The sequence below is a fragment of the Theropithecus gelada genome, chromosome X, assembly GCF_003255815.1.
Source record: "Theropithecus gelada isolate Dixy chromosome X, Tgel_1.0, whole genome shotgun sequence".
Lineage (NCBI taxonomy): Eukaryota > Metazoa > Chordata > Mammalia > Primates > Cercopithecidae > Theropithecus > Theropithecus gelada.
Window position 1 is genome coordinate 87,520,029 of NC_037689.1, and position 20,818 is coordinate 87,540,846.

Consider the following 20,818-nt stretch of genomic DNA (forward strand, 5'->3'; position numbering starts at 1 on the left):
TCTGGTTAGGCTGGTTCCAGCAGTAGAGTGTAGGCAGAGAAACTCAGTACTGGTAGTACTCAGTTTGGGTTCATGAAGTGATTCCTGTTTATCATAAAAAGAGGGGCTGTGGAAAGTCCCCATGAAATGAGCTGATCCACGTTAGTTCTGCTGCACAAGCACATGGAGCTAGAGTGACTCCCCCATAGAGAGCAGAGTTGAGAGCCTTAACCCTACTCACCACCACACTACATCTCAGGTCCTGGGGCTATGCTGAGAAAAAGCTCACCTACACAGTGGATTTCAAAAGGCCTAGGCAGTTCCATTGGCTTGTACTAGATAGGGTATTTAAGACAGTCCTCTGATAAGGTGACATTTAAGCAGGGATATGGAGGAAGTGAGAAAAGGAGCCATGCTGATAACTGGGGGAAGAATTGGCTAGGCTGAAGGAGCAGCAAGTGCAAAGACCAGAGTCTTGAGCATGCTTTGAGTGTTGGAAGAAATATCAAGGCGGCCAGTTTGGCTTGGGTATGGTGGTCAAGAGGAGTGGTAAGAGATGAGATCAGAGCTAGAGGGGCAGGTTAGTGAGGGTGGGATGGCATGGGATAGGTTGTAAACTATTATAGACCATAGTTAAGAATTTTGGGTTTTCCTCTGAATAAGAAGCCAACCAGTAGAATTGCTTGGACAGACTTAGACTGATGTACTTTTAAAAGGATCACTCTGACTGCTCTGCTGAGAATTGACTGGAGTGGGATAAGGACAAAAGCAAGGAGAGCTATTGGAGGATATGGCAATAATTCAGGTGAAAAGTAATCGTGGCTTGCACCAGAGTGGTTGCAGTGAAGGTGCTAAGAAGTTGGTGAAATTCAGAGTTTATCTCTGAAGCAGGAGGCACAGCTGATAGGATGTGCTGATGGGTTGAACGTGTGAACGTGAGGTGTGAGCAAAAGGAGAGGGGAGGATGATTCTAATGATTGTGGCTTCATAGATTGTGAAGATAAAATGAATTAATTCATGAAAAAAATTTGAACCGTGCCTGGCAAGTGCTTAGTGAGGGCCAGCTGTTATAGTATTATTGGATAAGTTATGGTGGAGGACAGTAGTTTCATATTTGCTGCTTACAATCACTTTCCACAATAGCTTGTGAACTCTGACATATCCCTGGTACCTCTATCTCAAGTTTCCTCCTGTATTGCCAGGCAGAATCACAGAGTGCAAGGAGCCTCTTAATCTACAAAATGAGGATAGTAACCTCAACCTCATAGGATGGTTGTAAGTTATAAAGGGACACACATGGATGATTTATAGATGCTCAGTAAATGTTATTCTTGTCCATCATCTAGACCTTTGCTACTGAAACTATGGTCTGTGGCCCAGCACCATCAATACAATATCACCTGGAAGCAGTTAGAAAATCAGAGTCTTAGCTCCATACCAGAGCTGCTAACTCAGAATCTGTGTTTTAACAAGATCCTGAGGTGGTTTGTGTGCACATTAATGTGAGAGAAGCACTGCTCTAGAGTTTCAAGGTCATCCAGTCCAACAGTCTCTTCAGGGTACAGATGCAGAAAGGAAGACTAAGAGAGAGGAAGAGATTTACATGATGTTACACTTAGTTTTGTCAAGACATCTACATTCCAAGCTAGGGCTCTTTACACTAAAGTTTCAGAACTGTCTATAACTCAGCCTCTCTGGGTAGGAAAGGATGGAGAAAAAGAAGAGGTCCTATTTTCTAGGAAAGGACAGAACAGAATTAGGAGGTACCCAGGGTATCTATTTTCATTTTAATCTCACAGATGATTTCAGAGGGCCTTAAAGTACATTCATGTATTTATTTATTTATTTATATTTAATAAACACTTCTATACCACTATGTCCCAGAAATCGTTCTAAGCTCCTTACACATATGAGCACTATTTTGTATATTAACTCATATAATTCCTAAAACAATTCTATGAGTTAGGGATTGTTACTTTCCCTATTTTACAGAAGAGAATCCTGAGCCACAGAGTGGTTAAGTAACTTGCCTTAGGTCACAAGGCCAGTAAGGGGCAGACCTAGGATTCCAATTCTGGCAGTTTTCCCTTCTACTAGGCCTGAGCCCACAGTAGCCTATTCTGGTCTCAACTCTAGCGAGGGGACAGATATGAAGTTCATTTAGGACTTTTTCTACTTCAGCTTAGGGCCTAATCAGCCATTTCCCACCAAAGACTTTTCAGCTGCTTTACTGAGACCCCACCTTGAGCTGGCATATAGCCTCTGCCCAGTACAGCAGGGGCCCCTCAGAGACTGATAATGGCACATTTCTTGGTCCTCTCCCCCATACCTTGGCTCAAGCTTTCCTTTTCCTCTACGCATTAAACTATTTCCTCTTTGACCTATTTTAAAACCTCCTGATCTATTGAAAAGCATTTGCTTTCCCTGTCAAACTCTTTTTTTTACTCTCTCTTCCTACCCGCCCCCAAACCCTTCCAGTCTGCACCTCATAGTTTGGCCCTCAATTCTATACTGTGTGCTATTCTCTGTCTCTGTCCAGTCTATTTTATCTTCCCAACTCTGCAAGCTCTTCAAGGTCAGAGACGAGTAACGTTTCAGGATTTATCCACTGCTGGCTCTGAGACCATAGATTAATAAACTCCCAAACTGTCATTGTTTGAAGTGCCCTTAGAGACTATGTAGCTCAACCCCCTCCTTGTACAGACACTCAGGGGCCCAGAGAAGGTGGATGATCAAAGCTGAGTGCCGAATCCAGTTTTCCTTTATTTGTAGTGTTTTTTTTCTCTGCTTCATGTCTGCTCTCTTCCTCCGGTCACAATCCTACCTACCCTTCTGAATGGAGGAGTATTTTTTTGAGGCAGACCCAGACCTGGAAAGTGGCTTCTCCATGTGTCTGAAAATCTTGGCTTTTCCAACAATAATTTTCCCTGTCAAACTCCAAGCCTGCTAAGTCACGAACAAACTTTGATGAGCTGAGCTGCATTCAGCTGTGAAAGAGACAACTTGATGCTTTCTCTGAACCCAACTCCCTGGCCCTCTACTCTCTGGCCCCCGTTTCAGTCCCGGGAGCTTTGCAGCTCCTGCCATACCAGTGACTCAGTCACTGTTCTTCAGCCTCACATATGCCTCTCAAAGGCAGTTTCTTTTTCGTAGCCACGCCTAGGCACTCAAACAGTCCAATAGCTGCTCTAGGAACTTCACGGGGGGCGGAAAAGGTAAGCTTACCATGAAAGGAGGGTTTGGGATGTTGTTGCTACACATAGATGTGAAATGAGTCAAGCGGAACTTTGATTACAAGGAATTTCATATGCTGTGAGTGTGTATGCCGGCTGGGGGCTGAGGGGCGGAAACTGAGGGGCGGGGCTGAAGGGCGGGGGCTGAGAGGCGCGGGGTGACCGGCAGAGGGTGACGGGCGGGGGCTGGAAGAGATGTTTGCTCTGCGCTGAGGTGGGTTTGTACGGGAATTCCATTTGGGAGCAAGAGCTATCTACTCCTCCGTTACCGGGTGAGTATGGGAACACCCCCTGGTGTAGCAAGGCGGCTGGGACCTGCGGCATCTAGATGCAGAAGTACAGAATCAGGTCAGGATGATTGTTCTAGGGTATCGCAAAATCAGAACAATTGGGAAGGCGCCCCGTGGCTGGCTGTCAGTCCATCCATTTGTGTCCTGAGAGCGCTTTCTGAGGTGCCAGGGATCTGGGCTGACATCTCTAGGATCTTGGCGAGCCAGTTCCTGCAGGCTCTTACTGGACCTGCATTGCCACTGGGAACATGCCTGGACGTGTCCAACAACCTTGAGCATCTAGGGTTGGGAGATAAAGAAGAGGAGGAGGCTGGGTGTTAGTGAAGGCGGGGACAGTGAATCAGACTTGTGGAGCATCCTGAGGAAAGCAGAACTGCTAGCCCGCGTGGCTTGAGGGCAAGTCAGGGCTTGTGTAAAGAGCATGCTGGCTCTGTCTGGGGGCTTTCAATCCACCCCCTCACCCGCCGAGCTTGGTTTCACTTGATATCTCATTCCTGGAAGCTGAGCCCCGGGCAGTGTTATTTTGATCCTGCCTCACCCCAAACACTGGCCAAGACCCAGCAAGCTGCAAGAACTGGGGGACAAGAAGGGACCCGGCAGAGACCAGGCTAGGAAAAACAGACTTCAGGGTCTGACTTAGACAGGTGTTGGCAGCGTTGGCCAGTATCATGCTGGGTGGCTGGGGCAGGAAAGTTTGGAACATCTTCCCTAGATAACTCCTCTGTTCTTTCCTTCACCCCAACTTACCTTCAACTCAGCAGACTCACTGAGCACCTAGTCTGTGCCACCATGTGTGAGACACTGAGATGTCTGTCTGAGACCTAGGCTGTGCCCACTGGGGCCTGACAGTCTCATCCTGGATATAAAAACACAGATAAATATTAATATAACACAAGAAAGGTTTTAAAAGTTAAATCAAAATGCTTAGAGGCTGCCAAGTAAGGATCATATCAAGTTGAACCATACGAAATCAGAAAAAGTTTTTTTTTTTTTATTTTTTATTTTTTTTTGAAATTGTAACGCCTTTCAGGCCTCCAGAGCTAGACTATTTGAGTTCAGATCCCATATTCACCATTTATTAATTTGTGTTACCATGGACAAATAAACTTACTTCTCCCTTTCTGAGTTTCTGTTAACTTCAGGCTAAAGAGGATAATAATAGCACCCACCTCATTGGGCTGTTGTGAGGATTAGATGAGATAATCCATATAAAATACTTGCACACACTTAGCACAGTGGCTGGCCCAAAATAAACACTCAATAAATATTAACTATTATTATTTAAGGTAGACTGTGGCACACAGATAAGATTTCAACAGGTGGAGATAGAGAAGACGGTTTAAGCAGAGAAAATAACAGGAACAACTGCTTTAAGGCAGGGAAGCTCAGGGCATATGAAAAGAACACCAGCTGAGCTGGATTTTAGAGTACAATTAGTGGGAAAATGGAAGTTAAACTTGCCAAGGCAGATTGGTGGTAAACTGCAAAAGACAGTGGATGCTAGAGTTTTGATTTGATTTGGCAGACAATAGGAAGCCATTGAAAGTTTCTGAGCTTAAAAAAATAAGATCCTCTGCTTTAGGAAGAGTAATCTGGTAAAAGGTTAGTCAGCTGGATTGGAACAGGAGAACAAAAGAGGTGGATAAACTAGGGGCAGAGAGGGAACAAGGTCCTGAAACTGAGGTGGTAGCTGTGGGAATAGAAAGGAGGTGATGAATTTAACAAGCCATCACAAAAGTTGAATCTACAGAACTTTGTAATTCATAAATTATATGGGATTGAAAAAGGACAAATGAGAAAATCAGAATCTTTTTGGGTTGGCTTAGACCTTACAATGTTGTGCATTCCCATCTCACTTCTGTGAATAATGCAATAGAAAGGGTGTGGACCTTCTGAGCTAGACATATCTATTTTCAAGTCCTGGGTCGGCTATTTATCTGTTGTTTGTGATCCGAAGCACATTATGTACCTGACATTCCCAACTAGGATCAGCATTTCCACAAAATATTTAGAAGTATGTGGTGTGTGTGTGCGTGTTGCCAAACAGATGCAACAAATAATTGTTCCTCCCACCCACCATGCCAGTAGTTAGCCCAATGAGAAGTAGTCAAATTCTTTAAGCCTCAGCTTTCTAACCTGAAAAAGAGGGATAATGGTACTCACATCATGGTGTTATTGGGAGGATTAAAAGAGATATTTCCTGTCAAGGGTCTAGCACAGTGCCTGACAAGTAGAATTTCATGAATTGTAATCTTCCTTTACCCTAATGGGCTCCACATTAAAATATCCTTGCCAGTCTCTGCTTGAACACTTCTAGAGGGAGGTTCCTTACTGCTTTCTGAGAGCACCCATTCTCTTCAGGGAAAGCCTTGGACTGTTAAAAGTTCTTCCTTTTGCTAAGCTGAACTTAGTTTTCCTAAAGCTTGTACCTGGATATCCTAGTCATTCTCCCTGAAGCCACCTAGAGCAGTCTGTTCTTTTTCTTCCATGACAGTTTTTCAGAGATCTGAAGACCAGAAATCAGATCCCCCTGCATCTTCTGCTCCCAGATCAAACAGCTCACATTATTGTATCATTTCTTATCTGTCATGGAATCAAGTCAAATATGACTCTGTGGTTTTGAAGTATATAAATTGGGGTATGAGTATGTCTTCATAGTGATGAGAAATACTGCAAAAGGAACAGGATGGGTAAATGTGACAAATTTCCTTGTAATTTATTATTTTTTAAATTATTTTTTCTGGTCAGGCAGGGTGGCTCATTCCTGTAATTCCAGCACTTTAGGAGGCATAAGCGAGAGGAAGGCTTGAGGCCAGGAGTTCAAGACCAGCCTGGGCAACATGCAAGACCCTGTCTATATAAATTTTTTTTTAATTAGCTGGGCACTGGACACTGGGCACCTGTAGTCCCAGCTACTTGGGAGGCTGAGGCAGGAGAATCTCCTGAGCCCAGGAGTTTGAAGCTGTAGTGAGCTATGATCATGCCACTACACTCCAGCCTGGGCAACAAAGTGAGACTCTATCTCAAAAAAAAAAAAAAAAAGAAAAAACTTAACATAAATCATTTTTTTCCACTATGTACTAAATACTTTCAAATCCATCATCCCACTGCTTCCTTATCCTCAACTGAGGGAATTGCAGATTTGTTTATATATATATTATACAGGTGGCCAAACAGGTCTCGAGAAAATGAAACTTGCTAGAGATCATTTAGTTAGTAAGCATCTGTGCCAGAACTGCAAGACATATTTTTCTTACTCCAAGTTCAGTAGGGCTTTTCATTTTCCACAGCTGTTAGGGTTTAAGGTGATAGATAGCTGGGCAATTATGCAAACTCTGGCACTAAAGAATCAGTCAAAAGAAAGATGGATCCTCCAATTAACTTATACCAGTTATTCCCTTTTCGAGAGAATTCTTTTCTTTAGATGTCTTCTTGACCTGCTCCCCTCAAATGCCTCCTGCAGAGAGTGAGTCATCTTTTGGAGCCATTCCTCAGTGCTGAAGCTTCATATTGAAGCAGAAGCTGCTTTTCACCTCTTTCTTTCTAGAAACTAGCTCCACCCATGTATTCTTTTCTTGGGAGCTTAACAGGAAAGATATGGGTCAGTTTCACCATCAGTACGTAAAATACGACTACTATTATTTTGTGCACATAGATAGGAGGATGGCTATACTCTGTCTTGGATTAGAGTTTACTGTCTGTATTTTCTGTGTTCCCCACCAGACTGCAATCTCCTAAATTTGGAGAATATAGTTGATTCACCTCTGTTTTTCTCTCTTGCCACTAAGTTCTAATAGAATGCCTAGCATAGAAGGTACTCATCAAGTGGTTGCTGAGTGACCATAAATTAATTATCCCTATTTTGGAATGACAACAGTTATTATATCCTCCAAACACCACCAAAAGACATCATGCTATTCTCAAAAAGAAAGGAATTTCCATGTAATATATGGTGGAATCAAACAGTGAGATGACCTACTTCCAGGAGATTGCTAGTCACCATTGTGGATAAGCCAAAAAGAGTGGGCAGCACTTCTTCCCTTCTACGATTCACCTCTCCATGACCCAGCCTACCCTTTGGAATTGTTTCTGTTGAGGATAAAATGAGCCATTATTGGGCTGTGGGAGGTAGGAAAAAGAAGCTGGAGTCTTGGTAGTATAGTCACTGAGTAACTGGTCCTAAAGCTGGGCCAACTCCTTTCTTCGTATATGGGAAGTAGAGAAGCCACTGGGCCCTGAATATGCAGACTTGAATTTTGCTTTTAGCTCTACCATTGAACACCGTGTGACTTTGGGAAAATTCTATCCCTTTTCTGAGCATTAGTTTCCTCATCTGGGATCATCAGGGAATGGGGTTAAGTTGTCCTGAATAATACTTTTAGGATCCCATGACTATATGTTTTCAATTATCTGATAGTTTTAAGTTTTAACTGGTTGCCAAAGAGAAGGAAAAAAAAAAAAACAAAAAAAACCACGATGGAATGTGCTGTCTTATGAGTACTAAGGTGCCTGTTACTAAAAGACTTCAAGTAGAGCTGGATGGTATTTCTTTACTGGGCAAAAGGCCACTGGGACGAAGATTAATTTTAAACCTCCCTTTGACTCTAAGATTGTCAGAGTCTAAAAATGGTCTCAAAGAATGTGCATTTACATATGAGGTCATAGGCTTCTTGTTATCAGTCTCACCTTCCCTCCACAACCTCACAAAGTCCTATACCTTTCTCCCTTTTCTTGGGCATTTAAGAAAAAAGTAAAGAAATATTTTGGCAGCAGCATTTCATTTTGTACAGACAAGCCTCATTCTATAGTTCTCATTCTATTCTTCCAGTCCTTTGGTAAGGATGTGGACCTGGGTTGTGCTTGCAAATGCCCACTGGTTTGTATCTCTGCTCTTTTAGGATATTTTATTCCCTGGCCTATGAGGATGGGATGGAGTACTTGATTGCCATGGGAAAAAAAAGAAACTCTTCTTATTGACATCTTCAGATACAGCTATTCCAGATTGCTTGGTAATTGGGACAGGGTGGAGGGAGTGTGGGGCAAGACCATCAAACTTAACAGAAATCAGAAATTGGAGTACTTGACTGAGTTTTATCCAGTCCCAGCCCTGCAAATAAATCATACCATGAATTCAATTCCCAACTGGGACAACTCAGCCAAAAGCCTTCTTGGGAAGTCAACTTATCTCCCCTTCCAGTACTGCTGGTTGAGTAACTAATTTTTTTTATGATACCATAATTTTATGGAATCTTGTGGTGATTGGTACATGACCAGTGACTCACTTTGGCTAGGGTAACAGCAGAGCAAAGCAAGAGGTTTCGGGTGTTAGCTGAGTGCTGGTCTGGCTTGTGGCTTGTCTCCAATACCCTTTGTTCCCCAGCTCTGGGTGGGATAGTAACAACAATCATAGCAACTCCTCACATGCGTAGCACAATCTGGAGTTTCCACAGCACTCTCACATACATTATCTCATTTTTCCCAACATAATCCAGGGTGGTTTCTGTGCTTTTGCTCCCACTTGGAAAGAGTATTTTAGCAGTCAGTAGAAGAACGTTTTCCCTCAAAATCAGCCCAGAGTTTGCTGTTCTTAATTTCATCCTATTTCTTTTATAATGGTATCTTTGTATTCTTGGCTACACAATTTCTTTTCCCCATTCCTTTAACAATTATTTTTCAGCAGTTGCCAAACACTAACCAAATATTTATATTTTTAATTTACAGTCTTCTAAGTTGTATTTGTCTTTTGAGGTTTGTGCTTTGTTTGTTGTGTGTGTGCATATACACAAATGTTTTGAAGACAAAATAATTGACTCATATGGTTAGCATTTACTTTTGGCCAAGTAGAAGCAGCCTAGTTCAGTTGGTCATTAATTCTGTCTGTACAGTGACAACAGCTTTTAGTAAGGAATTTTTTTTTCTTTCTCTTCCCCAGCTGGGGCATTACCTCTTGCTCTGTGTGCTAGAATAAAAGACAAACAATAGATGAGACTTCTTTAATTTTGCAAAGGTTCATTCTCCTCTGTTGATATACCATTCCTGACATTGCTGGGCCAGATGTTGCTATCACTAACAGTTAAAATTCTTCAGCCACTTTGGAAATGTTGAAAGTAGCTCATTAAATACTGTAGTACCCACCTGTGGTCTCTAAATTATGTCTATTCCAGGCACAGATTTTAGTATACTTAAACATAAAAAGATAATTTACTTTTATCACATGCCCATGAAATAAAATCAAAATGACACATCCTCAGTCCTGGCCTCCTCCACCTCCCAGTATCAATAGCTGACACATTGCTCATCCCTATCCCTTACTTCCTAAAGCTTTGTCCTATACTACCCTATCAGGGTTCTTTTTTTTTTTTTTTTTTTTTTTCTTCTCTGGCTTCCCCTTCTTGGTTGCTCTCATGTATTTCTGCACTTCCAGCTTCAAGTATGAGTGACCTCAATGTTTGGTTCTTGTCCTCCTCCTCCTGCTCCTCCTTCTCCTTCTTCTTCTTTTTTTTTTTTGAGACTGAGTCTGGCTCTGTCACCCAGGCTGGAGTACAGTGGCACGATCTTGGCTCACTGAAACCTCTGCCTCCCGGGTTCAAGCGATTCTCCTGCCTCAGCCTCGCAAGTTACTGGGACTACAGGCGTGCACCACCACGCCTGGCTCATTTTTGTATTTTTAGTAGATACGGTGTTTCGCGTTGTTGGCCAGACTGGTCTTGAACTCCTTGACCTCAAGTGATCCACCTGCCTCGACCTCCCAAAGTGCTGGGATTGCTGGCAGGAGCCACTGTGCCCAGCCATTCTTCTTTACCCATGATTTAACTTCTGCCAGGATTTACTTAGGCCAGTGGTTATCAAACCCCAGAGGTTTAATTAATTAATCTGCAGCATAGGATTTTTTTCAGTGCTCCATATGATTCTGATGTGCTGCTATAAGCAAGAACTGTTATTCTGGTGTTTTTATGCATTTGACACGTCTCCAACTTCACCTTATGTTTCACATATTGTATATGCTTGTTGGGCATGACCTCTGTCCGCTTCAACTTCTCTATACTGAAAATAGTTGAAAAACAGTGCATTTTCTTTTCTTTTACCAAGCAGCTCTCCTTTCACGCTTCTCATGGCACTTGGATTCTTCTGGTTTCCCAGGCAGGAACTCTCAGAATCTTCTCTGACTCTGGTCATTCTGTTTGTCCTCACTTTTGTAAGGTTTGTATCTCCCACCATCATTCCTCTCTGTTCCTATTGTAACCAAATTTGACCTGGCCCTTATCTCCTCAGGCTTGGGCCGTAACACTCTCAAATCATTATTTAAAATGCACTCAGGTTAACATTCACAAAATGCTTTTCTGCCCATCCTAAAATATCACTGAGAAAAAAATTTCAGTGAAGACTGGGGGGACCTCCATTCTCTATTTTAGAGTTCAATACTGCCTTGAAAAGTGTGCCAGACTCATAGCTTCTAAATTACCTTTGAGTTCTGTCTTGCTTCTTACTAGCCAAATAAAGATAGGTGTATACATTCCCTCTGAGCCTCAGTATTTTTTAATCTATTAATTAAAAAAAATTCCATAAGTTATTGGGGTACAGGTGGTATTTGGTTACATGGATACTTTCTTTAGTGGTGATTTGTGAGATTTTGGTGCATCCATCACCCGAGCAGTATACACTGCACCCTATTTGTAGTATTGTATATCCCTCGTCCCCCCTCACTTCCTTCCCTCCAAGTCCCCAAAGTCCACTGTGTCATTCTTACGCCTTTGCATCCTCATAGCTTAGCTCCCACATATCAGTGGAAACATAGTGTTTGGTTTTCCATTCATGGGTTACTTCACTAAGAATAATAGTCTCAAATCTCATCCATATATATACACATATATGTATATGTACAGACATATATGTGTATATATACACACATATGTACATATATACATATATACATGCACATATATGTACATATGTGTGTGCATACACATACACATATATGCATATATGTGTGCATATATGTGCAGACACATCTGTGTATGTGTACAAGCACATATATGTACACATATATGCACATATGTGTCTGTACATATACATATATGTGTGTATATATACATACACATATATGTCTGTATATATACATATATATGTGTGTGTGTGTATATATACACATATGATCCTTTTTAGTTCTTTAAGGAATATTCACACTGTTTTCCAAAGTGACTGTACTAGTTTACATTTCTACCAGCAGTGTAGAAGTGTTGCCTGTTCACCACATCCACACCAGCATCTACTGTTTTTTTATTTTTGGATTATGACCATTTTTGCAAGAGTGAGGTGGTATTACATTGTGGTTTTGATTTGCATTTCCCCAATCATTAGTGATGTTGAGCACTTTTTCATGTTTGTCGGCCATTTGTGTATCTTTTTTTGAGAATTGTCTATTTATGTCCTTAGCCCACGTTTTGATGGGATTGTTTGTTTTTTCTTCCTGATTTTTTTGAGTTCATTATAGATTCTGGATATTAGTCCTGTGTCACATGTATATATTGTGCAGATTTTCTCCCACCCTGTGGGTTGTCTGTTTACTCTGCTGACTGTTTCTTTTGCCATGCAAAAGCTCTTTACTTTAATTAAGTCCCAGCTATTTATCTTTGTTTTTATTGCATTTACTTTTGGGTTCTTAATCATGAAATCATTGCCAATGTCTCAAAGGGTTTTTTCAATGTTATCTTCTAGAATTTTTATAGATTCGGGTTTTAGGTTTAAGTCCTTAATCTGTCTCGAGTTGATTTTTGTATAATGTGAGAGATGACATTCCAGTTTAATTCTCCTACATGTGGCTTGCTAATTACCCCAGCACCATTTGTTGAAAGGGTGTCCTTTTCCCACTTTATGTTTTTGCTTGCTTTGTCAAAGATCAGTTGGCTGCAAGTATTTGAGGTTATTTCTGGGTTTTCTATTTCATTCCATTGGTATATTTGCCTATTTATATACCAGTACCATGCTGTTTTGGTGACTATGGCCTTATAGTAGAGTATGAAATCAGGTAGTGTGATGATGCCTCCAGATTTGTTCTTTTTGCTCAGTCTTGTTTTGGTTATGTGGGCTCTTTTTTGGTTCCATGTGAATTTTAGAATCGTTTTTTTTTTCTAATTCTGTGAAGAATGATGGTGGTATTTTGATGGGAATTGAGTTGAATTTACAGACTGCTTTTGGCAGTGTGGTCATTTTCACAATATTGGTTCTACCCATCCACGAGCATAGGATGTTTCCATTTGTCTATATCATCTTTGATTTCTTTCAACAGTGTTGTGTATTTTTCCCTGTAGAGGTTTTTCACCTCCTTGGTTAGATATATTCCTAAGTATTTATTTATTTATTTTTTGCAGCTGTTGTAAAAGGGGTTGAGTTCTTGATTTGATTCTCCACTTGGTCTCTGTTGGTATATAGGAGAGCTACTGAATTCTGTACTTTAATCTTGTATCTGGAAACTTTGTTGAATTATTTTATCAGCTCTAGGAGCTTTCTGAAGGAGTCTTTAGGGTTTCCAACGTAAATGATCATATCATCAGCAAATAGTGACAGTTTGACTTCCTCTTTAACAGTTTGGATGCACTTCATTTCTTTCTCTTGTCTGGTTGCTCTGGAGAGGACATCCAGTACTATGTTGAAGAGGAGTGGTGAAAGTGGGCATGCTTGTCTTTTTCCAGTCCTCAGAGGGAATGCTTTCAACTTTTCCCCATTCAATATTATGTTGGCTGTGGGTTTGTCATAGATGGCTTTTATTACATTGAGGTATGTCCCTTGTATGCCGATTTTGTTGAGAGTTTTAATCATAAAGGGATGCTGGACTTTGTTGAATGCTTTTTCTTCATGTAATGAGATGATCATGTGATTTCTTTTGTTTCAAATTCTGTTTATGGGGTATATCACATTTATTGCCTTGTGTATGTTATACCATCCCTGCATCCCTGGTATGAAACCCACTTGATCATGGTGGATTATCTTTTTGATATGTTGTTGAATTCAGTTAGCTAGTATTGTGTTAGGATTTTAGCATCTATGTTCATCAAGGGATATCAGTCTGTAGTTTTCTGTTTTGGTTATGTCCTTTCCTGGTTTAGGTAATAGGGTGATTCATACAATGAATTAGGGTGGCTTCCCTCTTTCTCTATCTTGTGGAATAGTGTCAAAAGGATTGGTACCAATTGTTCTTTGAATGTCTTCTAGAAATCTGTTGTGAATCCTTCTGATCCCGTACTTTTTGTTGTTGTTGTTGGTAATGTTTTAATTACCATTTCAATATCTTTGCCTGTTATTTGTCTGTTCAGGATATATAATTCTTCCTGATTTAAGCTAGGGGGGTTGTATTTTTCTGGGAATTTATCCATCTCTTCTAGGTTTTCTACTTTATGTGTGTAATGATGTTCACAGTAGCCTGGAATGATCTTTTGTATTTCAGTGGTGTCAGTCCTAATATCTCCCCTTTTGTTTCTTAATGAGGTTGTTTGGATTTTCTCCCTTCTTTTCTTGGTTAATCTTGCTAATGGTCTATCAATTTTATTTGTCTTTCAAAAAACCAGCTTTTTGTTGTATTTATCTTTCATGTGTTTTTTTTGTTGTTGTTTCAATTTCATTTAGTTCTGCTCTGATCTTGGTTATTTCCTTTCTTTTGCTGGGTTTGGGTGTGGTTTGTTCTTGTTTCTCTAATTCCTTGAGACATGACCTTAGAATATCAGTTAGTGCTCTTTCATTCATTTCCATGTAGGTGTTTAGGGCTATGAACTTTCCTCTTAGCACCACCTTCGCTGTATCCTTTTGATAAGTTGTGTTGTTATTGTCATTCAGTTCTAAGAATATTTTTAATTTCCATCTTGATTTTGTATTTGACTCAATGATCATTCAGGAGCAGGTTATATAATTTCCATGTATTTGCATGGTTTTGAAGGTTCCTTTTGGAGTTGATTTCCAGTTTTATTCCACTTTGGTCTGACAGAGTGCTTGATATAATTTCAGTTTTCTTAAATTTATGGAGGCTTATTTTAAGGCCTATCATATGGCCTATCTTGGAGAAAGTTCCACGTGCTGTTGAATAGAATGTGTATTCTGTGGTTGTTGAATGAAATATTCTATATATATCTGTTAATTCCATTTATTCCAAGGTATAGTTTAAATCTATTGTTTCTTTGTTGACTTTCTCTGTTGATGACCTGTCTCGTGCTGTCAGTAGAGTATTGAAGTCCGCCACTATCATTGTGTTGCTGTGTATCTCACTTCTTAGGTCTGTTAGTAATTGTTTCATAAATTTGGAAGCTCTGGTATTATTTGCGTATATGTTTAGGATTGTGATATTTTTCTGTTGGACAAGGACTTGTATGATTATATAATGTCCCTCTTTGTCTCTTTTAAGTGCTGCTGCTTTAAGGTTTGTTTTGTCTGATATAAGAATAGCTACCTCTGCTCACTTTTGGTGTCCATTTGCATGAAATGCCTTTTTCCATCCCTTTTCTTTAAGGTTATGTGAGTCCTTATGTGTTAGGTGAGTCTCCTGAAGGCAGCAGATAATTGGTTGGTGAGTTTTTATCCTTTCTGCAGTCCTGTATTTCTTAAGTGGAGCATTTAGGCCATTTACATTCAATGTTAGTATTGAGATGTGAGGTACCATTGCATCCATTGTGCTATTTGTTGCCTGTGTATCTTGCTTTTTTGTTATTTTTGAATTTTATTTTTGTTTTATAGAATCTGTGTGATTTATGCTTTAAAGAGTTTCTGTTTTTATGTGTTTCCAGGATTTGTTTCAAGATTTACAGCTCCTTTTAGCAGTTCTTGTAGTGGTGGTTTGGTAGTGGTGAATTCTCTCAGCATTTGTTTGTCTGAAGAAGACTGTATCTTTCCTTCATATATGATGCTTACTTTCAGTGGATACAACATTCCTGGCTGATAGTTGGATAGTTGTATATTTTTAGGAGGCTGAATATAGGACCCAAATTCCTTCCAGCTTATAGGGTTTGTGCTGAGAAATTTGCTGTTAATCTGATAGGTTTTACTTTGTGGGTTACCTGGTGCTTTTACCCTTTCCCTCCTCTCCCCTCTTCTCTCCTCCTGTCCCCTGTCCTCCCCTCCCCTTCCCTTCCCTTCCCTCCTCTTCCTTTCCTTTCCCATCTCACAGGTCTTAAGATTCTTTCCTTTGTCTTAACTTTAGATAACCTGATGACAATGTGCCTAGGCAATGATCTTTTTGAGATGAATTTCCCAGGTGTTCTTTGTGCTTCTTGTATTTGGATGTCTAGATCTCTACCAAGGCTGGGGAAGTTTTTCTCTGTTATTGCCACAAATATGTTTTCCAAACTTTTAGATTTCTCTTCTTCCTCAAGAACACTGATTATTCTTAAGTTTGGTCATTTAACATAATCCCAGACTTTTGGAGTCTTTGTTCATATTTTCTTATTCTGCTTTTCCTTTGTCTTTGTTGGACTGGGTTAATTCGAAGACCTTGTCTTTGAGCCGTGAATTTCTTTCTACTACTTGTTCAATTCTATTGCTGAGACTTTCCAGAGCATTTTGCATTTCTAAAAGTTTGTCAATTGTTTCCTGAAGTTTTTATTGTTTTTTCTTTATGCTATCTATTTCCTTGAATATTTCTCCCTTCACTTCTTGTATCATTTTTTAGATTTCCTTGCATTGGAAATCACCTTTCTCTGTTGCCTCCCTGATTCGCTTAATAACTAACCTCCTGAATTCTTTTTCAGGTAAGTCAGAGATTTCATCTTGGTTTGGATCCATTGCTGGTGAGCTAGTGTGATTTTTTGGGGGGTGTTAAAGAGCCTTGTTTTTTCATATTACCAGAGTTGGTTTTTTGGTTCCTTCTCATTTGCATAGGCTCTGTCAGTGGGAAGGTCTAGGGCTGAAGGCTGTTGTTCAGATTCTTTTGTCCCATGGGGTGTTCCCTTGATGTAATACTCTCCCCCTTTACCTTTGTCCATGGCTTCCTGTGAGCCAAACAGCAGTGATTGCTATATCTCTTCTGAGTCTAGTCACCCAGCAAGTCTATCTGGCTGTGGGCTGGTACTGGGGGTTGTCTGCACAGAGCCCTGTGATGTGAACAATCTATGGGTCTATCAGCTGTAGATACCAGCACCTGTTCTGGCAGAGGTGTTAGGAGATGAAATGGTCTCTGTGATAGTTCTTAGCTTTGGTGGTTTAATATTCCATTTTTGTGGTGGTTGGCCTCCTGCCAGGAGGTGGTGCTTTTCAGAGAGCATCAGCTTTGGTAGTATGGAGAGGAACCAGTGGTACAGAGTTTATGCCCTTTGTCTTCAGCTACCATGGTGGGTAGGGAAGGCCCATGAGGTGGGGGTAGGGCTAAGGATGTCTGAGCTCAGACTCTCCTTGGACAGGTCTTGTTGTGGGGGTGAAGTTCCTAGATCCATGGAGTTGTGTACCTAGGAGGATTATGGCTGCTTCTGCCGAGTCATGCAGGTGGTTAGGAAAGTGGATCAAAGCCAGCAGTCACAGGACTCACCCAGCTCCCATGCAATCCAAAGGGCCAGTCTCACTCCCACTGTGCCCCCTTAACAGTCCCAAGTTTGTTTCCAGGCAATGGGTGAGTAGGGCTTGAGAACCTGCCCCAGGTTACCCACCTCTCAGCTGTGAAAGAAAAAGGCTTTGGTTCTTCCCCCTCCTGTAGAGTCTTCACACCAGATTCATGCCCTACCCAAAGTTCTGGCCAGGATGCTTCTCTCCTGGTTCAAATTGTTACAAAGTTCAGCTGGAGACTTCCTTTTCCCTGTAGCATTTTCCCCTGTGGCATTTTCCCCTGTGCCTCTGGCCACCCTTGCGAAGGTTCCCTGTGGTTACAGTCCTGCTTGGGGACCCAGCAAACTCCTGGGGCTTTTCTCGCTGCTTCCTCTACCCCTGTATTTTGCTTGGCTCTCTAAATTGACTCAGCTCCAGGTAAAGTCAGAAACTTCTTCTGCAAATTAGACCTTCAGTTTCCTCAGTGTAGGTGTGTGTTAAGGAATGGAGGATCCCCCTTTCCCACTTCTGCTGTTGGAGTACTCACAGTTTTGGAGTGTCTCCTGGGTCCTGCAGGAGCAGTCCACTTCCTTAAGAGTGTCTGTGGGTCCTCTCGAGATCCCTGGTTTGTTCTTGCAGTCGTCCTGGAGCTAAAATGCACGATGAAAATCTCCTGACATGGCTCTGTCCATCCGAGTTGGAACTTCAATCTAGTCCTGCCTCCCATCTGCCATGATGATGCCCCAGCTCTACTTCTTTACCGAGATCTTGAGAAAGATCTCAGATCTGTCTGTTCCTTCCTCAACATGTGATCTTCTTCTTTAATATATTTATTCATTTATTTATTTGAGACAGAGTCTCGCTTTGTTACCCAGGCTGGAGTGCAGTGGCACAATCTTGGTTTACGGCAACCTCAACCTCCCGGGTTCAAGCAATTCTTGTGCCTCAGCCTCCCAAGCTGGAATTACAGGTGTGTGCAACCACACCTGGCTCATTTTTGTATTTTTAGTAGAGTCGTGGTTTCACCATATTGGCCAGGCTGGTCTTGAACTCCTGACCTCATGTGATCCACCCAGTATTCTGTAGATTCTCAACATTTTCTCATTCAACTAATATTTGTTTAATATCTACTGTGTGCCAGGCACTATTGTAAGCACTGATGATGAAGTAGCCAACAAAATAGGTACCATGGTCTCACAGCATTTACATTCTAACTGGGGAAGAAACAAGCAATAAAGTACATAAGATGTATGATATGTCAGAAAGTCATATGTGCTATGGAAAAGAATAAAATGGGAAATGGGGATAGGAATTCTGGAAAGAAGGTGAAAATTTGAAAGAGTGCTCAGAGAAGCCTGACTGAGAAGACTGTATATGAACAAAGAACTGAAGAAGATGAGGGAGGTAGCCATGCAGATATCTGGGGAAAAACATTCCCGCTTGAGTGAACAGCAGATGTGAAGGCCTTAAGGTGAAGGCATTTCTGGTTAGTTTGAAGATCAACAAGGAGGCCAGCATGGCTCGAGTGAAGATAATAAGGAAAAGAGTAGTAGAACATAAGGTCAAGAAATAATGGGGGAAGTTGAGGTAGGCATATCATCTAAGGTCTCCATTGGCCATTATAAGAACTTAATTTTATATGCCATACATCACTGTGTATATTTTATGTTTTTACATACCCATTCATTTTTGAAGTTACATCCAAAACTGTGTAGGACTTGTGTGTTATTATGAATGAAAGCGGAGCCATCAATGGCTTTTGAGGCTGGAAATGACATGATCTAACATGTTTTATCCCCTTTATCTTTATTTTCTATTCTCCCTAGAAAAAAATGGGTAGGCCCCAGGTTTCTCCCTCCACAGATTCTCTCTCAATATGGGAGAGAGACACAGAAAAACCTTTTTTTCTGACTGCACTTTATTTTCAGGCGAAACAGACAAGGTCAGAGCTAAAAGAGCCCTTAAAACTGTGATTTTCAACATTGACTGCCCGTGAGAATCACTTGGTGAACTGTAAAATGTCACGTGCTCATGCCACATTTTTGACCAACTACAACAGAATCTTAGGGGAGGGTCCCAGGTGTCACTATTTTTTGGTACTCCTAAGGTGCAACCAAGACTGAGAACCACTGGTCTAAGAGATTAGCCAAACCAACTCCCTCATGGTATGAATGGGGAACTTGACTCCAGCATTTGGAAGGAATATTCTCCTGGTGGCAGCGCTGGGACTAGGACCATCCACTATGCCGAGATAATACAGGAAACGCAAACTTTACAAATAGTGGGGCAGAAGGAAGATATGATGTTTGATAGTTTGGAAGGAGGTTATAGACAATATAAACCTTGGATAGAAGTGACCTTGGGTCAGATCAGAAAAGGGAAAGGCTGAGTGCCAACACCAAAAGGTAAAGCAACATTTGAATTACAGGCCAGACATCTGGAAATGATGACACTGTACATTTTAGAAGCTTGATTTTCCAGCAAGCAGTGCTCTCAAGGCTAGGTTGAGCAACTGCATTGATTTTGTCTTGTGCATATGGGTGGATGGATGGGCTCACAGGAGAGGAATGGGCAAGGCAAGGAGACCATCTGCTGTCTTCTTCACCCTTTTTAATCTCACACCTCCTGCACTGTCCAGGCAAAGCAACTATCCTGAAGTGCTGAGTCCTTAATTTAGACTTGTCCTTCTGTACTGCCTACCCATACTACATAGAAAGAGCATGTTTCACCCTACAGGCATGTGTGCAAGTTGAGAAGAGCAACAGCCACAAGCTGCAGCAAGAAGCAGCTGCACCCCCAGCAGCCTGGGTACCTCACATCCAGCAGAAACTTGGCCGACATCAATTATTCAGGGCATGATGAACTAATTTGGGGATTAGTATTGATGTCAGCTGTATTGTTTCTCCTCTTCCCTGTCTGCTTGCATTCTTAATCTTCTACATTATTTTTTGAGGAATCAGGACAGGGGGATGGGTGGGAAGAGCAGCCACATGACAGACAGGCAAAATAAGGAGATAACTCTAGTCACATTGCCACTTGTTGCCCCTTGTAAACACAATCAGTGTATATACAATACATACTTGGATAAGTTTGGGTGAGAAATTGGGTGAATCAAATTATATTTGGGGGCCTATATAAAAATATTCATAGCAGCTTTAACATTTTTTGTGGGGGCTAACTTAAACAGTATCCTATTGGAATAATAAATTCAAAGTATTAAATGAAGCTAAAGAACCATCTTTTAAAATGAGATATAATTCACATACTATAAGATTTACCCTTTTAAAGTGTATAATTCACTGGTTTTAGCATACTCACAAAGTCACATGACCATCACCACTATCTAATTCCAGGGCGTTTTCACCACCCTGGAAAGAAACTTATACCTATTAAGTAGTCACTTCCCATTTCCCTTTCTCCCCTGGCCCTGATAACCACTAAAGCTAGTTTATTTATTTATTTTTTTAAAATTAATTTATTATTATTATACTTTAGGTTGTAGGGTACATGTGCATAACGTGCAGGTTTGTTACATATGTATACTTGTGCCATGTTGGTCTGCTGCACCCATCAACTCGTCATTTACATCAGGTATAACTCCCAATGCAATACCTCCCCCCTCCCCCCTCCCCATGACAGGCCCCGGTGTGTGATGTTCCCCTTCCTGAGTCCAAGTGATCTCATTGTTCAGTTCCCACCTATGAGTGAGAAAATGCGGTGTTTGGTTTTCTGTTCTTGTGATAGTTTGCTAAGAATGATGGTTTCGAGCTGCATCCATGTCCCTACAAAGGACGCAAACTCATCCTTTTTTATGGCTGCATA

The 20,818-nt window shown here is 41.1% G+C and overlaps 1 protein-coding gene across 4 annotated transcripts in view; it reads left to right on the forward strand.

Moving 5' to 3' along the window:
• The first annotated feature begins 3,193 nt into the window (after positions 1-3,193).
• The window catches only part of EDA2R (ectodysplasin A2 receptor), a 46,677-nt gene continuing 29,052 nt past the window's right edge, over positions 3,194-20,818 (forward strand). For 2 of the 4 annotated variants that reach the window (XM_025373606.1, XM_025373607.1), the window contains exon 1: positions 3,194-3,291. In XM_025373606.1, the coding sequence (XP_025229391.1) occupies positions 3,287-3,291 (5 nt within the window). In that variant the 5' untranslated portion in view covers positions 3,194-3,286. Of the gene's footprint in view, positions 3,292-3,397; positions 3,485-20,818 lie in introns of those variants that run through there. The other 2 variants (XM_025373609.1, XM_025373608.1) reach the window with 2 other exon arrangements.